At 33.7% G+C, this 9,031-nt stretch overlaps 2 protein-coding genes and 1 non-coding gene across 3 annotated transcripts; 2 read left to right on the forward strand and 1 right to left on the reverse strand.

Moving 5' to 3' along the window:
- The first annotated feature begins 3,031 nt into the window (after window positions 1-3,031).
- Window positions 3,032-6,101, forward strand: LOC131636368 (large ribosomal subunit protein bL9c). The gene is made up of 6 exons (XM_058906982.1): window positions 3,032-3,236; window positions 3,343-3,470; window positions 3,936-3,981; window positions 4,362-4,459; window positions 4,537-4,584; window positions 5,695-6,101. Exons 1-6 carry the CDS (start codon window positions 3,093-3,095, stop codon window positions 5,813-5,815), a joined length of 585 nt encoding a protein of 194 aa, XP_058762965.1. The 5' UTR covers window positions 3,032-3,092; the 3' UTR covers window positions 5,816-6,101.
- Window positions 6,102-6,471: 370 nt separating this feature from the next.
- TRNAV-UAC (transfer RNA valine (anticodon UAC)) lies at window positions 6,472-6,544 on the reverse strand. Its single transcript has one exon. It is a non-coding gene; the product is annotated as a tRNA-Val (tRNA).
- A 1,148-nt stretch (window positions 6,545-7,692) lies between these two features.
- LOC131636367 (uncharacterized) lies at window positions 7,693-8,079 on the forward strand. Its single transcript, XM_058906981.1, has one exon. It carries the CDS (start codon window positions 7,693-7,695, stop codon window positions 8,077-8,079), a length of 387 nt encoding a protein of 128 aa, XP_058762964.1.
- The last annotated feature ends 952 nt before the right edge of the window (window positions 8,080-9,031 follow it).

The following is a 9,031-nucleotide window of genomic DNA, read 5'->3' on the forward strand; positions in this document are numbered from 1 at the left end:
TACCTTAGAAAAGAACATGTTTGATTATTAAATGAAAATGTGAAGTGGTGTTTCACCTACTTGGTACATTTAGAATTTATTTTTTACAATTTCCATTTGACCTAGTTGGACACCTTAGATTTGTAGTTAATTTGATTTTTTTTTTTATAAAGAGCATAAGAGATCTTAAATTTATGGTTGAGTTTCTTCAAGATAGAGGGAATGAGGAGGACTAATCAAGAGCATGAAAAAGAGAATTAAGTATTTTATTTTAATTTATTTAATAATAATTTTATTTAGTTTTAATTTGGGATTTTAATAATTTTATTTTAAAATTGATTAAGGTTTGCTTCCTTATACTTATTTAAAGAAAACATTATGTAATTCAATATGGACTTAGAAAGTAGTGTTAATGCCCTATTTCGGTTCATAAGAACTCTTACTATAAGTAAGTATTTATGGGGGGAAAGTGTGAGTGGTTAAATTTCCACATCACCTATGAATGGGAGGAAGGTAGGATCTATAAGAGAGATGATCCATTTACCTAACATCTTAAGGTTTTGGGCAAAGATGTGGCGTCTTCCTTTCTTTCGGTCTTGGAGCATTGGTCCCATTGGTGTTTTCGCCTTCCCCAAACTCTCCAATAGTGGTATCAGAGTTGGGGTTCAGATTGGTGGAGGAGTGGGAGTTAGATCCGCTGTAGGATTCTGTTATAGGATGTGGGAAACTCGCACTTGTGGGGTAGAATGTTGGGATGCAAATGTGGGTGATTAAAGTCTCACGCCGCCTATGAATGGGTGGAATGTTGGATTTATAAGAGAGATGACCCATTTACCTAACACCTTAAGGTTTTGGATGGAGATGTGGTGTCTCCCCTCTCTTGTGGTCTTGGGGCATTGGTCCTGTTGGTGCTCCCTCCTTCTCCAGACTCCTCAGCAAGCATTTGTAGTCTCTTTTGGACAAGTTTGAAATGGATTGAGTTTTCTCTATTATGAGAATATCGAGTGAGATTTTCCCCTATTTTGGTTATTGGATTGGAACCTTAATTGGTTCTTATCAATGACATCCTTACCATTATGGTGAAACCTCTCTGCCTTATCCATCTTCTAGGTTGTAGTTCCTTCCTTCTTCATCTTGTTAACCTCATCCAAATTTTTTATTTTTCCCCCTTATATGTCACTTTGTTAGAAGAACTCTCTTGGTTAGATCTTTATTATATGCAGAAGCATATTTGTCCATATCAAATAGGCTTGGCTAAAATTATTCGAGCTTCTTCCACATGTTTCCTCTTTTTTCCACGTTGGGTGATCAAATTAGAGGGGTTGCTCTTCGAGTTGCTAGACCACGCCTCACACCATTAGGCTTTTCTCCTCTATAACAAAGCCTTCTTTTCAGGAACTGGCACGAGAGCCTTCCTCTATGTAAATAAATCAAAAGATTAGTAAAAATAACCACACAAGTCAAATCATTGGGAGAAGGAAACACTTACGCAAATGATCGTCAAACTTTTTGTCATTCTCCTCATAATTTATCACTTCTCTCGCACTCATAATATAAAAACACTTCCAAGAACTCGATAGCCTCTCTCTCCATCTCACTCAACTACTCGCGATTAAAATCGTTTATTGGCACACAATCACTTAATCAATAGAAAGGAAATCGATACATGTCGGTCTTAAAAAAATAACCATGGAATTTAACACTCCCCTTTTCCCTGTACCCACACAAATCTACCTTTTCAATTCATATATTTGGACGAGTATGGAGTAAGCAGCGCTCTCTTGGCGAGGACAGTTATAGATACCCATCCTCCCTTTTCAACAACTTTGGTATCTTAAAATAAGAAATATGGCTATAGTAGGTGTTATCTCTAAGCTTCTGCATATATCTTAAACCCTATGATAAAGGCCCAACTACTTGGAAGAACTTCGGAAGGGGCGACATTGATGGTTTGTAGGACACCAAGCTAAAAAAAAGGTATACATCATAATCGCTCCAAAGGATTCAACCCATCAATTATCCTACTGACAAATAACATAGAGGATACTTAGGCGCTAAAGAGCGAGCACATGGTTCAACCCGATCTAATACTCCTTCGTCGTGACTCTTGGAAAATACGTCAAACCACACGTTACAAAATAGCTGAAAGACCTCAAGTCTCATAAGTTAAATGGATATTTTATTATTGAGGGTGACTCATCCCAGACTCTTATAACAAGGTCAAATCTAATGGCATGTGGCTGAATTGACAAACACGAGAACATGTCTTTGCAGTGACTTATGAATAAATAACTGCTTCTATAAATACCTTAGTTAAACATCTAGGTTATTCATTTACTTTTCTATCGATCAGAACAGATCAAAGCTGCTTACTGACAAACCATTATTATACTATGCAAGTACAATAAACAAAAACTTTTTAAAATTGTTTGCATGATATAAATTAAATATTTTTAAATATAAAACTCTACGTGAATATCAATTAAATTTATTTTTAAAATTAAAGAGCATTTAAAACATGTTTTTTTAAGAGATGAAAATCAAATATTCTAAGAGACTAAAAAAAAAAGCTTGTATTTTTAGAGTTAAAAAATCCATATTAAACCCTTAATTTTTCATTTCATATAAAAATATATTTTGTTTAACTATTACTCCCTCCGTTTCCTTACAAGTGTTACTTTTGTAAAAAAAAAAATTATTTCAATTTAATTGTCATTTTTAAAATTTATAGTTTTGTCAAAATTACGCCTAACTAATTATTATAAGAGAGAAAAAATATATTAAAATGATTAAAAATTAAAAATATTATAGACAAAATTAAAATTATAGCTTAAAAACAACCATTGTTATAAAAAGTATAAATTGAGAGAGTTCTAAATACGGTCAAACAATTTTTTCATCTATACTAGCAAATTAAATTACCCCACTCGGATAACATTTCAAAAATAATTTAAAAAATGTAGAATTTTCTTTCGAGGTTTGAGTAAAATCCTTATTTTCTTTACATTTATTTATTATATTTTTTATAATGTCTGCTTGTAATAGCACTTAGCACATAAGAGATAAGAGAAGAAAACATAACACATTTTGGGTGGTGAGTTTTCAAAACAACAATGGCATCATCAACATTATCTTCTCTCTCCTCAACCTCGTTGCAACATAGTTTCGCCGCAAACTTGAAAACTTCTTCTCAATTTCCCAACAAAACTTCGGGTTTTATGGTTTTCGCTCAAAAGAAAACGAAGAAAACTCGAAAGGTTAGTTACATCAACATTCCACACTCTACATTACTTGATTTTTCTCTCTGTTGTGACATAATTATGAAACTTATTAGGTTTTTTTGTTGCTATTTTGTGAAATTAGATAATCCTGAAGGAAGATATTGTTGATGTTGGAAAGAAAGGGCAGCTTCTTGATGTTAGGGCTGGGTTTTTCAGAAATTTCCTCTTTCCAAGTGGCAAGGCTCAGCTTGTAACTCCTGATACACTCAAGTAATCTTCTATTATTTATTCATTTTCTCAAATTATTATCAGTGTCACCGGCGTCAGTGTCAGGGTGATGTTCGAGGTGTCAGTATTTCATAGTGCACTACTAGTATTTTAAGTAAATTGATGTATTGAATTCAACCCATGTGTAAGTGTTGTGTTAGTGTTGAACATTAGTGCGTATTAGACACCTGACACGAACATCGACACTGACACGTATACACTAGTGTTTTAAGTAAATGATATATCAAACACCTGACACATCTTTGATTTGAAGTGTGAGTGCGACGTTGGTTACTAGTTTTGGTATCATCAAGAATAAACTCTGTCAAGAAAACATGAAAGCCTGTTAGTTTTTTGTTAGAATAATGCATTAAGCATTACATTAAGAGAAAGGATATTTGTCAAATTTTGAAGTGTGTTTCCCTTGTATTGTGTTTGGACCTTTTCATTTTAACTTTCTCTTTCCAGGGAAATGAAGATAGAAGAAGAGAGAATTGAGGCTGAGAAACAACGGGTAACTTTTCGTTGTCCCGGTATCATTTCTTTGGTCTTCTAGTAATAGTAATATGCAGTGGAATGGAATTTCATGATAAGTGAAAATTGAGCAAGAGAGTTAAAGAGGAAAAGAATGTTAATATGTTCTGCTTCTAAGTTCTAAATAACTTTCCATGAAGAGCTATAGGCTCTTAACAATGAGTTAGTTTAGAATGTAAATTTCTTTCAAAGGCTATTCCATGATTATTTTGTATTCAATGTTTAATATCTGATTCTCTTAGGTTTAGGAAATTTTACAACTACTTTCGTACTTCCTTGTGAATTGTTTTTAGGAGTTTTTTCTCCTACGTACAATTGAAGACAAATAAGGCTATCTAATCTAAGTTTACATTTCTCTAGGTAAAAGAAGAGGCACAGCAACTTGCTCTAATTTTTGAAACTGTTGGGACTTTTAAGGTGAAACGTAAAGGTGGTAAAGGAAAACAAATCTTTGGAAGGTAAAATATGTTCCACCTAATTACAAGATGTTGATTTGTGTCTGTATGGTTGTGTCTGATGTTTGCTTTCTCTTTAGTGTTACGGCTCAAGATCTTGTGGACATAATAAAGGCACAACTTCAAAGGTACTATTTATCTTTCTGATGTGCATCAATCTTTTCTTTGTGAGCATATGTTGTCAATAGTGCGCTATAGAGGAATACCATAGCGGTGGTAAGGTTCAGAGCGAAGCTTTTGTGCTGTGAGCTGCCGTCTGCAATAGCATTTGTTGTGGCCTCTATTTGGGGCCCCAAACCGCTATCGTGTCTGCCATTAGAGTTTTCAATATAGTTTATCAATAGAAAATTGATAAAATTTTAATAGGATCGCCAAATATCTGAAATTTCATTTCATTTAGAGAATTCCTTTTATTTTGGACCAAATATGCATAATGTTTAATGTGATACATTGGTTTAGTCAGTTAATATTCAATGTACGTTTCAGTCATAACTACTCTATTATTTTACTCTTGCCTTTAATCTTATAAATTGTCAGTACCATGGTCATCAATATATTACATTACATGTATGTTGTATCTCGATTCGGCACAAGTCTGAACCCACTCGATGTGAATCCCTAGTGCATATTGATTTTGGACAGAAATTTTATCTGAAATCCTTATTCATTATGATGAGTTCTTCTGATTCACTAGGATGAATCTCAATTTATTCTAATGATTCACCATTTAAAGTTAGTGTAGCATGTCATTCTTTTGTCAAGTTTGTGTAGCTAGCCTTTTTTCTTTTGTCTTCTGATTTTATGACTTGAATCTTGAATTATTTTGAAATTCATATATGATTTATCAACTTACAATTATGCTGTCAGTTATTTTGGTATAAAGATATAGAATGTCATATTTGTATAGGTAATGTATCTTACAATATCACAATAACATTTGATTCTTGATTAGCAAAATAAATCTTTTGATTCATAATTGGAATCTCAAATTTATAACCATGGTTAACACATAATTCTACAAAGCAAACTTCATAGATTCATGAGGTTCTTCCATAGTTCTGTGTATTCATTTGGATGTTTTCAATATATACAATTTGTTTAAATGTTATATCTCAGTATAAGAAACTAGTTATTTTCAAGGACCATTTGATGATTTAAAGTTCTTCAGTTGGTGTAAGTTCACATGTGTTTTGTAGTATAATTGATTAATTGTCTCGTGATTTTTGATTCGTTTCTAGGGAGGTGGACAAGAGAATTGTTAACCTTCCAGAGATTAGGGAAACAGGAGAATATATTGCAGAGTTAAAACTTCACCCAGATGTTACAGCTAAAGTGAAGGTGAATGTTATAGCTAACTAAGCAGGCAGCACTGAAATGTTCTGAAGTTCCGTTTGCTAAATGCACAATTGGGAATCACCAACTTGCATAACAACCATGTTATGAACTATGATGAGAAATGTTCAGACTTAATTCAAGCTCAAAGTAGTAGTCTTGTGACTTTGGCCGAAGGCTCGGACGAGTAGGATGTGGAGATTGTTTCTTATTTTTAACATTTTGTTTTTTTGTATCTCCTTGAATGTGTATTCAATTTTCAGGACAATGTATGTAATGCTTATTTATGATGGTAAAAGAGTTTTTTATGGAAGTTCATTGACCTTACAAGCAAAAGGAAAATGAAACCTCTAGTTTTCTAGCAAGCCTTAGAGTTCAATGAACAATTTCTATAAAATTAAGTGTGAAAACCTTTGAAAGCAATATTTTTGGACTTTGTTAGATATCTATAAACTTGGTTAAGATTAGTGAAAAAGAGAAATGATGCTTGAGATTAAAATGGACATGTTTGTTTATGTGTTCAATGATATCTTTGTAAGGTCTTATGTTGAAATGAAGCTTTAAAATGCAAGCTTCATAAGCCCCAAGAACAAGAAACAATAGGCTAAAATCTCCTAAGAAATATGGCAGTGACATGTTACTACGTTTGGTGCTTAAAACAAGGAAAAAATGAAAAATTAACCTGTTGCTGCCCAGGATCGAACTGGAGACCTTCAGTGTGTAAGACTGACGTGATAACCACTACACCACAGCAACTGTTGTTGAAAGTTATCTATATTTTTATAATATATAACTTTAGTTTAAAATTTGAGTACGCTCCAAGAAGTATCTTTATTTCAAATTAATTACACTCTCATAGTAATTTTTCAGAACGGACTCTTACTACCGCAAAAAGTATCATGCTATTGCTCAAATAAATTTCTTTTTGGTATATACTATTGTTAATTAAATCAGTGGTAACGAAATGGATACATAATAAAGATGCACATGGAAAGTATATTTCACTATCTGAATTCATCTCTATTTTTAATTTCCCAAGCAGAAACTATTCGAGAATATATATCACCATCGTTTTATTTTATATTTTTAAAACAAAAGTAAAGTATGATTAATTTTTGCCAATAGTACAATTTTGTTTTTGTTTGAATATATTTCCCAATATTATGTGGTTGGCCGACTCGCTATTGTTTAATGAAAATTTTTAGGAAAATGCTTTTTCCATTTTTATGTAGTTCCTACCACCGTGGAAAATTTATAATATCTCTAGTGTTCGGAGATGTATTTCTGAATTTATTTTTATCATTTTTCAAACTAAATTGAAGAGATGCCACTCTGATTTAAAATTTAATCTAGACATGCATCTTCGTATGTATTAAAAGTGCGTCCGAAGATGCATCAGCATAAACACTATTTATTCAAAAAATGTGTTGGTAATATGAGTAGGGGTGGAAATATGGTAGGCTAGGTTAGGTTTTAGAAGGTCTGGACTTGACATATGATAATCTTAAAAGGCCTGAGCCTGGCCTATGACCTATTAAATGGTCTTTTTTTTGCCTGACCTGACATTTTTAAAAGTCTGGTCTGGTCTGAAAGTCTATTTAAAAGCTTGTTTCTCATTAAGATTTTCAATTAATTCATATTACTTAAGAAGTCTCATAGGTCGATGTGGTCTACCTCAAGTACTTCACAGACCTGACTGTGATTCGCGAGTATAATTGGGGGATCGCCTGTTTGGTCTACATGTACTCTAAGTTGGATGAGAGATGTCTTTGGAAGGCAAGGCAAATGACGGGGTGCTGCACGCTGCTTACAGTAATTTATTGTTACTAATATTTTCTCAATTGATTTATTATACTTGTTATTAATACTCTGGCTAGCTGGGATATGGGTCATCTCTTATGTATATGTATCTTCTTAAGCGAGTGATGCACCAGTTTGGCTACTTACAGATTATTCCAAGACCTCCCCATGATTCCATTTCTTCCACCGTCCCTCGCAAATACCTACAAGCGATACTGGATAATTTCGAGAGTCACCTGGTACTAGAAGAATATCATCGGGAGCCAACTCATGTATATTGGACTTGTGTTAAGGGCTACATGACATGGCTCTATAGGTTGTCACACCCTATCATAACACCAGACACTCTTGGAGAACCACCTAGACCAACTAACCAGGAGGTACTTGAGATTCGGGATGAGCAACTAGAGAACATGGAAACGGTATGTTGGCGTGTTGTGGAGATGGGTAGAGACCATGTCACCTATACTGTCACCTATACTGTTCTCTAACATCTGATTTAACTTCCAATGAGCATACTCAACCCTAAAATAAATAAAAAATTAAACCAACACATTAAAAAATATAAACTAAAGATACTAATGGTAAATACCTATTAGTCGCGGTGTTACCCAAATGCACATATTGGCTTGGTCATTGTTCGACTGAATATTGGCCATGAGTAGCACATCATTAGAGTCACTATCTCCGACATGTGTATATTGCATTTCATCATTATCTTTTGCTATTGCTTCCTTTTTTCTTCGACAGTATCTAGCATAATTGTCAAATCCTTGACAGTTGTAACAGTGTACCTCCTTCAAGTTAACTTTCTTTCCCAAATACTTGTTGTCCATGCCTTTTTGGTTGAATCATCATGATTCTTTGAGTTCTTTCTTGAATTCTCATCATTAGCTAGATTCTTTCTTTGATTCTCCTTTTCTTTTCCAAACTTATTGATTCAATAAATCTTACTTGCAGTGCCTATTCAACCACCTTTTCCCTTTATGAGTTCCCCTGCTTCAGCCTCATCTCACGAGCCTCTAATGAAGCTTAAAGTTCTTCCAACTTCATCTCATCTAGGTTCTTAGACTCTTCAATAGACACTACAGTATAATCAAAGTTTGCAGCGAGATATCTCAACACTGTCTCAATTTTCTACAAATCGTTGATTGATTCACCACACTAATCTTGAGAAGAAATCAACAACTGATTCATCTTCTTTCATTTGTGTTATCTCAAACTGTTTCTCAGTGTTTACAACTTCACCCTTTTCAGTTTTTCATCTCCGCCATACAAGATCTTCAAATTGTCCCACATTCTTTTCGATGATTCCTCTTTATTGATCTTCTCGAACACATTAGGATTCACACATTAATGAATCAAGAACAAAGCTTTTCCATCTTTCTTTCTTCGATGCTTGTGCGTGTTAGACGCTAGGCTTAAGGATCTAGAGGGGGGTGA

This window comes from Vicia villosa, unplaced genomic scaffold, assembly GCF_029867415.1.
Source record: "Vicia villosa cultivar HV-30 ecotype Madison, WI unplaced genomic scaffold, Vvil1.0 ctg.001707F_1_1, whole genome shotgun sequence".
Lineage (NCBI taxonomy): Eukaryota > Viridiplantae > Streptophyta > Magnoliopsida > Fabales > Fabaceae > Vicia > Vicia villosa.

Excerpts from the sequence above, each read along its gene's own strand:
- LOC131636368 (XM_058906982.1), top strand. The coding sequence starts at position 3,093 with ATGGCATCATCAACATTATCTTCTCTCTCCTCAACCTCGTTGCAACAT. Across the intron at positions 3,237-3,342 it reads AAACGAAGAAAACTCGAAAG|ATAATCCTGAAGGAAGATAT; the intron begins GTTAGTTACATC and ends TTGTGAAATTAG. Across the intron at positions 3,471-3,935 it reads GTAACTCCTGATACACTCAA|GGAAATGAAGATAGAAGAAG; the intron begins GTAATCTTCTAT and ends TTCTCTTTCCAG.
- LOC131636367 (XM_058906981.1), top strand. The coding sequence starts at position 7,693 with ATGTATCTTCTTAAGCGAGTGATGCACCAGTTTGGCTACTTACAGATT.